General features: G+C 46.1%; 1 protein-coding gene across 4 annotated transcripts; it reads left to right on the top strand.

Annotated features, from left to right (window-relative positions):
* Positions 1-151: 151 nt before the first annotated feature.
* HAUS1 (HAUS augmin like complex subunit 1) lies at positions 152-13,207 on the top strand. Of its 4 annotated transcripts, none has more exons than XM_074532419.1 (9): positions 152-255; positions 5,250-5,424; positions 6,405-6,540; positions 7,865-7,999; positions 8,945-9,068; positions 9,626-9,691; positions 10,864-10,935; positions 11,994-12,041; positions 12,949-13,207. In XM_074532419.1, exons 2-9 carry the CDS (start codon positions 5,340-5,342, stop codon positions 13,003-13,005), a joined length of 723 nt encoding a protein of 240 aa, XP_074388520.1. In that variant the 5' UTR covers positions 152-255; positions 5,250-5,339; the 3' UTR covers positions 13,006-13,207. The 4 variants fall into 4 exon arrangements, with proteins under 4 accessions (XP_074388520.1, XP_074388519.1, XP_074388518.1 ...); XM_074532418.1 differs by having other exon boundaries at positions 219-367; XM_005490131.4 differs by lacking the exon at positions 152-255 and adding an exon at positions 4,058-4,216.
* Positions 13,208-16,042: the final 2,835 nt, after the last annotated feature.

Raw genomic sequence — 16,042 nt, 5'->3', positions numbered from 1 at the left:
GAAATAATTTTTATTAACAAAATTAAACACTAAATGAGGCTTTTAGAAAAAAAAACGCTCCAGGATGTGTCCTTGAAATGGCCCTGAGCGGGCGGAAGGGGCGGGGAGTGAGGGGCGACCGGAGATGGGACAAGGGCAGGGACACGGGAAGGAATAGGGACAAGGGCAGGCACACGAGAAGGAAAACGGACCGGAACAGAGGCGGGGACACGGGTAGTGACGAGGACAGGAGCACGGAAAGGGACGTAGACAAGGGTAGGGACACGGGCACGGAAGAGAACGGGGATAAAGACAGGAGCAGGGACAGAAGTGTTACCCCACGGGCTCGTTCCCCGGTGTGCAGCACCATTTCACACACTGAGGCGGGGTATTTCTGTCTTTTTCTAGCTGGCAGAAAGCAGGTAGTTGGATGTCGAGGTTATCCATCATCAAAACGCTACTCTGTTTATACATTTCAACAACCAAAGGCGTCAGCATTCATTGCTTACAAGTTACATAACTTCTCGGTTAGTTAGTACTATTCTATTAACTACCATTTCAATTAATTACCACTGCTACCCTACTTTCCTAGTTAAACCTCTCACTTTTCAATTTAGTCTGTTTTGAGTTGGTGGTCAATGAGATGCTGGCCACAATCCCCTGCTGCCAGAATTACTCTTCTCCTAGGTACTGACTGCTCAGTCCTGCTGACTTCAATCCTCGTGGCTCTCATCCAAACTGCCATTCCTCTTGTAATCATCTTGATTTCCTTAAAAAAGCAAAGCTCACAATATGCAGCTGCTTAATCATAGCTGTCCTGTTACAGCTACTGATTAAATCTTGAGGGGTGCAAAGCTGGTGGGGCTCAGTATCGGGCAGGAAAAGGGATGGGACAGTGACAATGCTGTCTGCAAAAATTTGATTCCTTACCTGTTGTGCAATAAGCCAGTAATTAGACACACCAGGGAGACATTGATTATTTATTGCAGGGTTGTGCAAGACTGTGTGCTTAGTGGTATTCTAGAACAATCAAAATGCTTAACAATTTATACATTTTAGCATACAAAGGAACTAGTGTTCACCGGCTATGTTACATAATTCTCTTATTAATTAGTATTGGTTAATGATTCTACTGTTTTTCATGCCCAGTCTTTCTCTTCTTTTGGGTCGGTGGGTTTCTTGGGTCAGTTGTCACAGATTCCCCCTGCCAGAATGACTTTACCCAGTCAGAGCTGGTTTCAGCACAGGTGCTGGGTTCACTTTATTAGTTTCTTTCTCATCTTGGAAGTTCAAGCAGATGTCCTTGTGGCCTGTAAACTCTGCATTCTCTGTGCCTGCCATCAGTGTTACATCCTTTCTTCTTGTTAATCTCCCTCTGGGTCTGAGATTATTGAAGTGTATCAAGCTTGACAAGGCAATTCCACCAACAAGTAATTTGTTTTCTCTAACACGTGGACATTACTCAGAGCTTGCTTGTTAGCTGCTCTCTGTTTCATGGATTAAATCTGGTTGGCCTGAGTATAGAAGCCCAGAAGATTAGAGGTTGTGTGCCTCAAACACCAATAGCTGGATAATTGTAAAGCCAACCACAGATTGTTGGTAACAAGAATCAATGTTTGTTGGTAAAAACACAGCTGTGAGGAACAACAGGATGTGGCTGGAAAATGGGCCATTCCGAGACTGGGCAGCATTTTTCTGGGACAAACATCCTTGTTCTAGTTCCTGGAGACAAACAGAGCACAGCCCAGCAATGAAGCCTAGAAGCAGTCTAGGACTGTACAGGGAACTAAGACCACCAGAGACCCTTGAAGCCCTCCAATTCATTATCAGAAAGAAATGAAGAATGAACTGCAGATTATAAATTTGCATAGAAAGTGAGAAAGTAACCTCCAGGGCAGGGAAAGTCATCTGTTAAAGGTGCCCCCACCAAGACCTTATGTACAGGCACCCCAGGACCCTAGACACTCCACCAGCCAGATCAACACTGGAGCCAAGCCTGGTGATGTCTTTCTTCCTCTCTCCCCTCTTGTATCCTTTCTTCCCTTTCACCCTACCCCTTTATCCAAAACCCACTGCCCTGGGCTTATTAGAGGTCAAAGACCAACATTAATTTCCATGCCAAGTGTGTACTTTAACTTGGAAAACTTTTGTGAACACTCTGAATTTTGTTGTTCCTTTAGACCATAAGCACGTTTGAATCTTGGATACTCCATTCCCCTAAAGGGTTGGACACCACACCAAGCCCAGTCCAACTTGGGCCAGAACACTTCCAAGGCTGGGGCATCCACAGCTTCTCTGGGCACCCTGTGCCAGGGCCTGCCCACCCACACAGTCAGGAATTCCTTCCCAATATCCCATCTAACCCTGCCTTGTCCCCAGGGGCTGTGCAGCTCTCCTGGAGCCCCTGCAGGCCCTGGCAGGGGCTCTGAGGTGTCCCTGGAGCTTCTCTGGTGCAGCTGAGCAGCCCCAGCTGTGCCAGGCTGGCTCCAGAGCAGAGGGGCTCCAGCCCTGGCAGCATCTCCGTGGCCTCCTCTGCACTGGCTGCAGCAGCTCCAGCTCCTTGTGCTGTTGGAGCCAGGGCTGGGGCAGCTCTGCAGGTGGGCTCTCACCTGAGCCCAGGGGCAGAATCCTCCCCCACACCCCTCAGTCTGCAGCTGGGGATGATTTTATGTCTCACATGTGGAACAGGATTTGGTCTGCAGTGGTGAAGTGCTGAAATTCAGGCACAGTGTGATCGGTCCCTCTGGTAATCCAGAGAGGTTGGTAAAGCCACAGATTCCAGTGGATTCCCCTTTTGGGAATTGAAAAGGGTAGGTGAAAAATCCTCAGCTCCTTTGGCATATGTTGTACCAAATGTGATTCTTCACCAATTCTTTCCATGCTGATTATTTCGGATATCACTTAAATTTCTGTAAAACTGCCTGGAAAAAAAAAACAAAAAAAAACAAAAAAACACACACAAAAAAAACCACCCACACGGATGTTAAGAACTAACACCACCACTCCCCCTGGCCTTAACACCCCCAGGGCTTCACACCCCGTTTTAAGAAGACAACTTTCTGATTATCCCATCTAAACCTACCCATGCCCAGCCTGAGGCCGTTCCCTCTGCTCCTGTCCCTGTTCCCTGGAGCACAGCCCTGTTCCCCGGCTGTCCCCTCCTGTCAGGAGCTGTGCAGAGCCACAAGGGCCCCCTGAGCCTCCTTTGCTCCAGGCTCAGCCCCTTCCCAGCTCCCTCAGCCTCTCCTGGGGCTCCAGCCCCTTCCCAGCTCCGTTCCCTGCCCTGGACACGCTCCAGCCCCTCGGTGTCTCTCTTGTGCTGAGGGCCCAGAGCCATCCCCAGCACTGGAGGTGCCTCAGCAGTGCCGGCACAGGGACAGGCCCTGCCCTGGTGTTAAAACGGGAGCAAGCTCCTGGTACTAGAGTGATTTTAGCATTTATTATAATAAAAAGAAAGGCCTAAAGCAGAGGGCCCGCGGGCTGAGCGGGAGCGCTCCCGTCGGGGGTGCTGCAGCGCCGGCGCTGGGGCTGCACAGCAGCGATGGCCCCGATGTCCCAGATGGGGCGGCACAGGTTCACTGGGTCAGAAGCCCCATTTTAACCTTTTTTTTTTTTGCCCCTTTATATTGGTTTCTGTTTGGATCCTTCACTTGCATGAACGTTTAAGGGGCATAATTGACCCATTACAGTTCGGTCCAGACTGGCTCGTTTCGCCTGGGGGCTGATGCACTTTACTTAGGTATAATATGGTACGCTGAGTACCGTATTTCCTATAACTTAACCCCTTTTACAATAACCAAACTAACAATACATGCTTAACACTCTATCAACTATTTTACAACAGTTTCTAACCTATTTTTAACCCTGGGGCTGTGTCACATCCTGGCTGGGATAGCCCAGGGACCATTACCCACACGGGCACCGTGGGCTCATGTCCAGCCGCACCCCCAGACATCTTTCTGCTGTACTTAGCGACGCCTTCCTCCTGCATCTCTTCTGTTTCATTTTTCTGTTGCTGGGGTTCGTTTGGCGTTTTTTTTAACATCTTCCCTTAACGGACAGACGGCGTTTAACGCTCCGATTAACTGTTAAAACACGTTTCCATCGCTATTTCCCCCCGCTCCGGGGTAAGCCGCGGCGGCGCCGCCCCTCAGCCGCCCACTCCCGACAGGCTCCGGGCAGGATGGCGGCGGCGGGAACACCGGGTGGCGATTCCTTCCAGGAGAAGCTCACACGGGTAACGGGGGCCGGCAGGGCTCGCTTTCTCTTTTCTTCACAGTTCTCCGCGCACACACACACACACAGTTCGTGCTTTTTGCGCCTTATGCTGCTGTGGTTTTCTCCATCGCTGCTCATCTGCGCGTACAGCGGCAGGATGACGGACGAGAAAAAATACACTTAAAATTATACGGCTGCGTCCATTCTCCGTCAGATTTATTAGGCAGGCTTATGCAAGAGTTTAGGTTCGTTACATGCTGTAGAACTTCCTTGTTCTTCAGTTATTACTGGTCATAATTAAACTTTCCAATCTAATTATGTTGGATCTTAGGGAAAATTTTTTCACTCAAAGAGTTGTCCAGGCCTGGCAGAGCTGCCCAGGGCAGTGGTGAAGTCCCCATTCCTGTAGGGATTTAAAAGCTGTGTGGATGTGTCACCTGGGGACGTGGGTCATTGTTGGGCTGGGCAGTGCTGGGGGAATGGATGATCCTGGAGGGCTTTTCCAGCCCAAGCAATTCCATGGTTCCTCGATCACAGCCCTGCCTGAGAGCACTGTGTTGATCTTTTATTTCTGACCTTGTTTTTGATGGTACAACTGCTTTGCAGGGCTTGTGGCTTCGCTGTATGGTGACTCCTGTTCTCCTGCAGAGAGACTGCTCCTAGTGATGGCTCAGGCACTTTTGTCCCACACACTTTAACAGTGTTCACCATTTTTCCAAACACCTATTTAACATCTATTGGGTTGTTACTGTGTCTGTAGCCAAGAGGTCATGTGAATAAAAAGGTAAAATTTTATCACATGGAGATAAGCAGGTATTCCAAGAAATGAGGGAGATTAAAAAGTATATAATATAGTCTTCTAGACCACAGAGGGTGTTTAAAGAAGAGGGAAAGGAATTTGTCTCCCTTTTTCCCACCCACGCCTCCTGGACTGATGTAGGAGTTGCTCTTCAGGAATACAGAGTTTGCAGTGGTTTACATTCTTCATGTCTATCAGCTTTTTTCTGTTATTTCACATGATTGCTTGCTCTTTTCTCTCCCTTCTCTGGCAGGTTACTTTATGGTTAAAGAAATTATATGGGAGTGTGCCTATTCCGGAATATGAGGTGAATGAAAGGACAGTGGATATTTTACATGAAATTATGGAGAGCAATGAAGAGGCAGACAAGGATGTTATGTTGCTGATAGAGGACATGAAGGACAGGACAAGCAAATATAAAGCAGAAAGTGAGTTTGAAGCTCCATTTCTCAGTTCCACCTGAGTCAGGCTGTTCTGAGTGGTCCTGAAGATTGTATTTGTTGAAAACTTTGGAATATATATATAAATACATGTAATTGAAACAGACTCAGCTTTTTTTTAATGCGATTTTTATTACAATTTACAGCGACATAAGATCACTCAAGGACAATTTTATAAGCCATCTTGAGCAGGCCATAAATGTGGACAAGCAGGTTAATTGCTAAAACCTCCTAGTCTGCTGGGCTGGATAGCACAGCATGGAAATATTGCCTGGATAGAGAGGGAAGTATCCCTGCAGCTCATTCAAGAGTCTGAGCTGGTGCTAAGCCACTGTTAAGGAAAGCCCTGGGGGAGCCTGAAACAACATTGAGATGATTATCTTGTGCTGAAGTTGCCTAGAGTGACTATTTCTTAATTTGTTTGGGTTTTTTTGAGCAAGTGAGTGGTTCAGGGGACCATAGTGTGTTTTTAAAACACATACTAAAGGACTGTCACTTCATAGGCTTTTCTCAGGAAGGAATTTTGCTTTTCTGTGCAAAGGCTGGCATGGTACACATGAAGATGTTTTTGTTCTATCAAGTGCCTTGCCACCAAACAAAAAATGATGGAGACAGACTTCCTGGATTTGCCATGAGCAAGGCTCAGCCTTGTGGGCTTTGTGAGGAGGTGACCTGCATGTGCTCATTGCTGTAGCACAAGGGTGAGCTCTTGTTTGTCTGATGTCAGACAGACTGATCAGGGACAGAGTGGAGCAGTGCTTTCTCCCTTTATACACCGAATTTGTGTGACAAATGGAGATATGGCAGCAGTTTTGTATGTTTGATCCTGTTTTAAAAGTGTCTTTTTCCTCCAACAACAGGCAGGTAGCTGAGTTCCCAGTGTGGGATTGGGTTCTAACTTTGAAGAGTTCCATAAAAGAGTGGTAATGTTAAAAAAATCACTGCTTTGTTTCGTGTATATTTTCCAGCTCGCTACTGGCGCAATATTCTTGGAGAAAGCCTGGGATGTTTGGAAGGCAATATGTCCAAAGAGGCCAACGATGACCTCACTGACCTGGTACAAAGTGCAGAAGAACTCAACGTGGAGGACACGTCTCTTACCAGGTAATTCTTCACACTGCATTCGTGGTGAGGGTCTGTGCTGTTTTCCTCTGCTTTTCCACATTGGCAGCTCCAAACTCGGCGCTAGGAGTCTTCTTTGTCAGGCTTATTTTTCACCCCTTGGGCAGCTTTGGAGTGCATGGGAACTGAGCACAAAGTGCTAGCACCCTCCTGCCAACCACCAAAACAAGCAACATGTGATAGGAGGAGGAGAGGGGTGAAAATCCAAAACTGAACTTGGAAAAAACCCCACCCATCTGCAATAGATATACATTTCATAAGTCTTGTTTAGGCTTCATTTATGCTCTTGGAATTAATTTCTCCCTCTTACAGAGAGCCTTGTGGTCCTTTTCAGCACAGTGGAGGGAAGTGGCAATAATGTCATTTAGGGAGGGAGGAATTTTTCTTTTGGCAAGCAGAGGTGCGCCTGTGCTCCAAGGTCTTGGGTGTACTATGTGAGGATGGATAAGAAGTGAAGACTACATTTGAATTTCCTAGCTCTAGGTTATCCCAGCACAGGAATCTCTGAAGCCTGAGAGGGGCCTGGGATGGAGTTAAATCCCTCCTTTTTCTCCTGCTTTTATGGTCAGTGGCTGCAGGCTGCTGCCAGTTGGATTGTTGTGCCAGGTATCCCGGGCTACAGGAGCGTTCACACTGCTTAGGCAAGGACTGGGGAACTGTGACTGCTCCTCCAGCCTCAGCTCCTCATCCGTGTCTGTCTCATCTGGCCTCAGTTCATGCAAGGAGATTCCCTCTGCCATGGAGAAATGGCATCTGTTAGTCTGGTCTCCTTGGGCCTCTCTCCCTAGCATGGCTTTGGCCCGTGGCACTGCAACACTTGCAGCAAAGAAGGGGTAAAGTCTACTTTGAAACAAATTTTTATGTGATTTTTAGGATCTTTGCACCTTACTTCTCTCTTCCTGAGCTGGAGGGGGAAGAGCCTTGGGCCGCTTGGGAAGAGGAGGGTACTCAGATGCTGCCGGGCACATCTTGTGACCATGCATTTTCAGGGACTGAATACAGTTTCCCTCAAAGGCAGTAAGGCAAGCCAGGAGGGGAGAAGGTGGTGGTTTTATTCACCAGAGTGCCAGTTGTGTTGTTCACTTGCTCTTACTCAGGTTGCTGGGCTGTTTTCCCTTCCACGTGGAAATCTGTGTTAGTTATGGAAAGCAAATTCCCTTAGTATATCTTACTTAAATTTACTCCTGCCATAACATCAAGAAGAAACTTAAGTCATTCATTTAAGGTGCGGAGAAAAGAATAACAACAACTCTGACTTTTAGAAAAGCTGACTCCTAAGCATTCCCACTGATTCTCTCTTCACCAGCTTCTACAGTGCCATCAATGACATGACCTTGGAAATGTATAAAACAAAATCAAAAAACAAAGAAATGGAACAGAAATTGAGGACCCTCACGAAAAAGCTAACTTCAGCGCTGATGGTGGAAAAGCAGTTAGAGAAGTGAGTAATGGACGAAGAAGAGGACAAGATTAAAGTAATACTGGTGATTTCTGTCTTGGGTTATGGTAACTAACAAGGAAAACTGAATTTTTAGGGGTTTGACACATCTCCAATTCAAAGTATTTGGAAGTATCAAAACCCATGTGTTATGGATACTTTCAGTAGTCAAAACAGATCTGGCAAAGCATCAAACCAATTATTTTAAAGCAAAAGTGATCTACAAGCTGTTTTCAGATGCAAGTTTCCATCTTCCACCAGTTACTTTTGTCTGAGGCTGAAGACAAATCTGATTTTCTTAGCACATTTAGCATGGCCTCTGTAGTCAGACTAAGGGAGGCAAGACAAAAACCATTCTCAGGTAAGAAGTTCTCTTAACCAGTATGGAGAAGACGTAATAATAGTGATAACTTTAAAAAAAATCAGTCTCAAGTCATTCCCTGGAGGATGTAATCTGAAGAGGTTTGCAAAGCACAGCACAATCAACCCCAGCCTTGGTGGGAGCTGGCCCAGATGCTCTCCACAGCTCCCTTCCAGTCTAATTATTTCTAGAATGTTTTCTTTTTTTGTCTTTTAAAGTGGCAATTGGCCTTGTAAACGATATTCCCATGTGCTTTCTGCAGGTTTGCCTCCTCGTGATCTGAGGTTTAGCTCGTGTAACAGGTTTCTAAGTGAGTTAGGGAATTATGCACAAGATTATTACCCTTTGCCTTTAGGCATATGGCTTTCTTCTTTGCCTCTATTTTCCCTGGTCTGTGGCGTCTGGAGGTAACACTGTATAGGTTTCCATTGGAAAATCTCACAGGGAAATGCAGGGTTTTCTCAGTTTTCTTCTTTCATGTGTTTGTTGTATTGCAGAGTTTAGCTTGAGCATAGGTAAGTAACAGTATTTGTGTACTGATACATCTTTGAATGTAACAGCTTTTTCTTTCTGTGTTATTTTTTAAGGGATATTGAAGACCTGAAGAAATCTCAAGGAATACAACAGGCCAAAGAAGAGACTCAATTCAAGAACCTGGAGTTCCTGAAAAACAAATCTAAGGATCTGAAAATAAGGATCTCGGATGCTCAGGTAGGTGGAAGGAGTTTTTCTTACATGACACTGTGATAGGATGACACAGCCGTGGTTGGCTGAGCCCAAATTTGTAGTTACAGAGACATTCCATAAGCTTCCCGGACTCCAGTACTCGGGACTCTTGAGCTAACAGGACAACATGTGAATATAGTTCAGTTGTCCGTGCTGATCTCTCCTCAGTGCATCCTGTGATCAGTACAGTGCTGTCTCCTCATTCCCTGAGAAACTCTGGCAGGTTACTTTATGGCTAAAGTAAAGCCATACCTGATGCCTTGACAAGCACGGGATGGAAAGTGTTGTGTTACAATTGACATTTTCCTGAGAAGCCTTTCTTCAGCCTTGCCGTGTGCCCTTCTCCCACTGCTTTTCTGGAAAGACTTGTTATTCTTAATACAAATTTTAGCACCACCTCATTTTGTACACCAGCTACCGCTGTGGCTCCAATAGCACACGTTTCTGCCATGGACAACCTGTGTTCTTCCCTGCCTGTTTAAACAGAAGGAAGTGGTGAAATCTTTCTCCTTGTTGCATTTTGTGCTCTCTCCTGTTTGCAGGCTGAGCTTGTTGGCAGGGGGTTGGACCAATCCCTGACACATGAGGCACTGGTGAAATCATCTGAGGTAGGTTTTTGGATACAGGAGGGATGTTGCTACAGTGGGACAGGCCAGGCTTGCTTGTTGGGTGCTTTCAGGAATAGTAGTTTGCTCTTTGGCTGCCTGAACAAATCTTAATGGCCAAAGGAAGCACAAATAAAAATCCTGTAGGTGGATTCCCATGAACTGGGCTCTTTTGGGTGGGTTTGTCTCTCCTAGAGGCATCCACTGGAGAATTTCCACAGAATAAATTGCCTGGCACTGAAAACAGATCTGCCTCCTTTATTTCTGATCTGTGTTATAAACAGAGTGGATATTCTGTGGACTGTATCCCATTACCTGGCTACCTGTGTATTATGTGAGGCAAAGCTCTTCCAAACACTTAAAAAAAAAGGAGATAAGGTGAAAAGAAACCCAAATTCAGAATCACTGTGTGCTTTTTTTTTTTTCCCCTGTGTCTTTAAACATAACATTTTTCAGCTTTATTGTAAGCCTAGTGGAACATCTTAAAGAAAAAGCACATTTCTTGAGTTTGTAACTACAGATTTTACATCTTTGTCCTCTGCATTCAACACATCTTCATATTTTTTGCTGTTATTGTAGTGGGAACTCAGTCTTTCTCCTGATTACTTTTGCTGCCTTTTCCTTTATGTTTTCGAGTGGAGCAGTGAAAACAGGTTTCCTGGTTTCTCTGCTGTGCTTCTCACCAACCAGCACTGGGTGGCAGTGCTCACATTGCCCAGTGTTACACGAGGGTACTGACCAGGTCTAATTTTTGTTGGAATTTTGCATCCAAAAAGCCACAGGCAAATTTTCTGGGCTTGTCATCTTCTAGAGCCCAAGCATAAGGTACGGTTTGACTCCTTGACATTTATGGAACTGCTTTGCCAGGACATCAGTGAAATGGGCAGCACAAATGGATTTATCTTTTTTATTTAACTTTGATTATTTGAAAAGAGTTCGGGACTGTGGAAGGTACTCAGTTTGCAGTCCCAAAAAGAAATTACTCCCACTTGATAAGCATATGGGAGAGTCTTTTTGCTGCTGCATGTGCAAAACTTTGGTTTTCCATGTGTTTTATAGAGGATGAAATCTCTCAAATGCTGAAATGTTGTAGGTAACTGTGGATCTATCTCACCCATTTCCATCAATTCTGCAAATAATTCCCTAGAATATGATCTGCCTTTCTCTTTCTGCAGGAGCTGGCTGCACTGCGTGAAGAAATAGAGCCATTGAAGACGGAACTGGCATCCTATCTTGATTTACCTCTTGTAACTATTTGTTCCACTGTTATGTTGTATTTACCATCAGGTTAATTTTAGTGGCCTTCAGAATGTAAGGGGTATCCTTGTGATGCCTTTGGTGGACAGGCAGATGTCCTACAGGTCTGGTAATGATGCAAACCAAAGACTTGATCTGTATTTATTAATCAAAGCCAATAAATTAAGCTTCTTGTCAGGCAAACTGTGTTCTAACAAAGTAGACAGATTTGCTGGGTAAATTAGTATTCGGGTGAATTATCTAGAAATTGGACAAAGAAATATGGAAGAAAAGGAATCCCCTAGTATAACCAACTTTTTGAGATTTACCACTATTTTAGCTGTAATGCTCGTCAGGCCGTATTGGTGGACACAGCATGTGTTGTAGAGCTTGGAGCTCTGAACAGGATTTTAAGGATCCTGAAGAAATAGCCAAATGTAGGTTTTGTCCCCTGAACTGGCTGCTCCATCATTTTCTTTGATTTCTCTTGAGTGTGCTCTATGAAAATGCAGTTTTCTCCCTCATACAAACACTGATGTCTTGCTCCTAGGGAAAATAAAAGGCTGTGGCTAGAAATGTGGGACTGCTGCTGTGTTTAGTTCATCTTCCTCCAAGAGGCAGCTTTGTCCTTCTCTCAGGTGGAACAGAACATTCACATGGGATTAGGTTCTCCAGTTCCCACCTCTGGGAAGAGACTGGGAGAGCCCCTGGTGCAGGCAGGAGGAAGGGAAGGAGGTTTTTCCCTGCAAACGTACTGTGCTTTGGAAAAGTCTTGCACAAATACTGTTGAAATCAAGTCCCTTGGTTGGTAGATTTGGGAAATTGCTTAAAATGAAGGGTTTTTTTTAGACTTTAGGCCATACCAGACTTTTGAAAAATACGTGATTGCCCCAACCAAACCAATGGCAATGACCTTTAATGGCAATACCTTCTGCATGTGAAGTGCCTACACAAAACTTCATTAATTGTCCATTGATTTACCTGAGGCTCATCATTAGACTCTTGTAAAGGTGCAGGGACTCTTGTATCTTGATGAAATGCTGATTTTTATGCCATTTTCTCTCATTAGAGCATTCCCCTGGCACAGGTGAAGGTTGAAGAAGCAAGAAGAGAACTTGTAAGAGATTTTTTATCTTTCCAGGAGCTACATGTATTAATTGATTACAGATTTATTTACAGATTTATTACAGAATGTTCTCATGGGGGGATGTGGTGAGGCAGAAGTTGTAGATAGTGATCAGGGGAACTGGTGGACTGATGTCTGAGCTGCAAAGGCAGTTTGGCACAGTGATATCAGTGCAGATTAGGTGACTGTAGCCCCATGAATTTTGCCTATTGGGGTGTTTATCCACTACACTGTAGGTAGTGGATATTACAGAAGCTTCCTTGCTCCTCCTGAACTCTCAGAGGGCTCCAGGCTTGTTTTAGTCAACATCTGCCTTGTAGACTGCAATGAGGACGTTCCCCTGTAAAACACAGTGCCCATGTCCTCCATGCAGGTGTAATCTGTTGAGCCAAACACCATAAAACTGTTTGGGAAGTTCATATGTGGCTTTCCTGAGTGAGCTGAGCCACGTTTGAGCCCCATAAAACATGTTTTTATTCCTTTGGGCTACTGCCTGCTTGCTCATAAAGCACAAGTGGTAAGCCTTTAACCTGTGATCAAAAATCACATCTAGGTAAGAGCATTTTGCACATTTTCAGGTGAGAATGCCTGGGTTTTTGATTCAGGGAGTACAGGCTCCCCTTACCAGCCTGCAGCTGTTCTGAGGTCAGAATGCCCACCTCTGGGGAGGACCAGTGAGCTTGGATGTGTTCAAAATCACATTGGGGCACAGCGTGAAGGCAGCTGAGCTTGTCCAGCCTTCCGTTTGGAGGACAAGTCCATCCAGCTCAACGCCAGAGTTATTCCATCACTGCTGACAGGCTCCCAGGGTTTGATCACTGCAGATGTGTTTGTTTGTCAGCAGCACGTGGAGGCTGTCTCGTGGTCCCTGATCCCTCTTGGTTTTCTCTCCTGGTAGAAAGCCTTGGATGAAGAGCTCACAAAGGAGATTGAGGATCTCTGTCTTTCCAGCTGACATAGCCCAGCAAACCCCAGCTCGCCTGGAGGGGCCTGCCTGCCTGGAACATGATTCTCCTTCTGTTGCCTACCTACTTGCACTAGCAATGCACTTCAGAACTCTTACCTGTACCCTGGCAGCTTCCTGCTGTGTTCTTCTCTCTGTCAGCCTTGTATTTTTAAGCTTCACCTGTGTTTAATTAAATAGCATCCAAACTTGCTGTTGTCTTTATGAGTTATTTTTCCCTCTGTGATACGCACCTGTAAAGCAGCTCTATGGATAGTGCAGGCAGGCATAGTTTTCTAACAAAACAAGCAAACAAACAAAAACACACAGTAAGACCTTTCTAGGTCTAAAAACAGTATTTTTGCAGAACCCCTGTGGGACATGATGATTTTGAAGTCAGATTGCCCTTAACAATTCTACCTCAAACGTCATCTTCCATGAGGGTTCCCTGAGCTCTGTTATTTCCATGCCATCACCACACCAGCCTTCTACACTTTGAGAAGTGTTTTACACATGCCAGCTTTTAGAAACTGTTTGATTCCAAAGCCAAAAACCAAAATCTCCTGTGGGTAGGTGTCCTGGGGTGACGTTATGATGCTTGTATCCCCATTCACCTGTTCTGTGCCTTTAAGACCTGCTCTGAAGAGTGGAAGTTTTGTTTGGGTTTCTCTTATCAGGGACACAGAGACAAGTGGGACATAAGGCTGTTTTGTCACTTCTGGCTTACTTGCTGCTTTTGCTTGCTCTCTTTTTCTGCTCTTGCTTCTGCTCTGCTTTCGCCTCTGCTTATTAGCTAGTTCTAGCTAAACAGTCCACATTGCTTCCTGGACTGTTTCTCCTCTCCTGTTTCCGTGACCATCTCGAACCTACTCCGGACTGGGACCCGGGAACACCGAAGGTTCGGCTGCAGCGGCTGGCCCAGCGCCGGAGGGACTGAGAACAGAGCAACCACCCCCCGAAAGAGACTTTCTGATTTTGCCATCTTTCTCAAAGCGGTGTCATCTGGTATTGTTCATTTTGTGTGCTGGGCCAGTCAAATAAACAGGTTCTTTCTACCTCTCTCCAAGGAATTTTTTCCTGAACCGGTTGTGGGGAGGGGCCGTGTGGGTTTTGCTTTCTGGAGGGGCCCTCCTTTGCAGATTCTTTAACAAATTTGCCCTAAACCAGGACAGTAGGGAAAAAGCAATACCTAGAAAAAGTGTTAGCACCTGAGGACATTGAGCACGGGCCTGTTTGTTGTGGGAGGCAACCAGGCAAATAGTGGTGATTTCAGTGATAATCTGTTTGCAGTTGGAGTTGCAAGAGAATATGGCCATGAGAGCTGTTGCTTCACTGCAAAAGCTGATTTTCCACTGATCTGCAGGACGAGATATTCAAAGTTACACCGGTGTCAATAAAACAGCACAAGTGTAACCTCTGTCCTGTCCTTTTTTTTGCTGTGTTGGGGAGAAGGGAGGAATGCCCAGAGAGCCACTGCCCATGGGAATCTCCGGTCTCTTTCATAGAGCAGAAGGAGTTGCTGTTTAGTTCCTCCAAGCAGGAGTTGCCTTAGTTTTAGGGCTATTTATCTTCACTCCTTCTGGGGTAGGAAATGAGGGCAAAAGCAAGTGGAAAGTTCATGGGATAAACTGGCTGAGGAGAAATTACCTCAGGGGTCACTGATGTGAAATTTGGAGCAGTCAGCATAGTGCAGGGATGATTACAGGTACAGCTACTGCTTATCAATAAAACCTACACAAAAGAAACCATGGGAATGGTGTCTGAACATAGAAAGAACAAGAATATCTGATTTTCCTGTTGTGGTAGGGGAAAGAAGTTGTAGTCTTGGAAGACATCAGAACATGGCTGGGTAGACATCAAAGAATGATCTAACAAGAAAGCCAGTGTAAGGCACTGGAGGTCATAGCCTGGCAATTAGGGAATCTTAATCACTAGAAGCTCTTAAAAGCAAATTACAAATGATTTGCTCAAGTGTTTAAAATGTGAGAGAGTGTTAATCACTCTTTGGGATACAAAGATGTGATAGATGAGGGCTTGAGGGTGATGCCAGCCCTGCTTTTTAACGAGAGCCTCAAGACTTACTTGGCTAAGATTAGGAGAAGACTTTTAATCTCGCACGTGTAACCATGACACCAGGCTTGGGGCTGTGGCAGTTCCATAGCTCCACCTCACCATGAAATGCTGCACCGGTTGTGGAGCCTGGGGCTGTTCTCCCCTCCCCACGCCCACGGAGCAGCTGCGCCTGTCCCCGGCTGCTGCTGCTGCTTCACAGCGCATGAAGAGCCTGAATCCAGAGAGCAGCAGGGCCAGACTGTCTGGAGAGCTGCCCAAACACAGCCACGTGTTGCTTCCTAGCACTGGAAACTCAAGGAGGAAAATTAAAAAAATTAAAAAATCCCCAGCAGCTGCATCCGAGCCGTGTGTCACAGCTGAGCCGTCCCTGGCGCTCGCAGCGTAAATCAGTAAAGCAGCTGTCAGGTCTGACTGCTCAGCTCTCGGTTGGAAATCGGGAAAAGTCAAATAAACGAGATTTGCGGAGCCCTTTGGGAAGGTTTGTCAGCTCTCTTTGGTCAGAGTGCCTTAAGGGAACCCTTTCCTTTGGGGACAGACTGGCTTTTCCCATGTGGGGATGGGATGCTGGAGGAGGAACGGCTCGCTGAACTCCTGCTGAGACAGCAGCACACCATGCTGGCTGAGAAAACCCCTGATTCTGGGCTTCCCCCTGTGCCCTGGCAGCTGTTGGGTGTTCTCGTGGGAGTCACAGCGGGTGGGTGCCAGCTGGACCCTCGGCTGTCGAGGGTATGGAACAATCACCCAAGTGAGAGGGACTGGGGAGCCTCCGCTGCTTCACTGTCCCCGCAGGGCTCATCAGCTGCTCCCCTGTGAGCTCCCAGACTGAGCTTTGGAGACACCTGTGTTAACACCGGCAAGAGGGGAGCAGCTGCAGGGCCAGGCTGAGCTGCAGACATTCCATTTTCCCAACAACGCACAGGAGGTGTTCGTGTTTTATTGCTGTGCGCTTCATTTCTCCTCCCGGAAAGCATGAGGA

This window comes from Zonotrichia albicollis, chromosome Z (assembly GCF_047830755.1).
Source record: "Zonotrichia albicollis isolate bZonAlb1 chromosome Z, bZonAlb1.hap1, whole genome shotgun sequence".
NCBI classification, from domain to species: Eukaryota; Metazoa; Chordata; class Aves; order Passeriformes; family Passerellidae; genus Zonotrichia; species Zonotrichia albicollis.
This window is presented reverse-complemented; position numbering and strand designations above follow the sequence as displayed.

Coding starts and splice junctions, on each gene's coding strand:
- HAUS1 (XM_005490131.4), top strand. CDS start 4,163: ATGGCGGCGGCGGGAACACCGGGTGGCGATTCCTTCCAGGAGAAGCTC. Junction 6,541..7,864: donor GAGGACACGTCTCTTACCAG/GTAATTCTTCAC, acceptor TCTCTTCACCAG/CTTCTACAGTGCCATCAATG. Junction 9,692..10,863: donor CACTGGTGAAATCATCTGAG/GTAGGTTTTTGG, acceptor CTCTTTCTGCAG/GAGCTGGCTGCACTGCGTGA.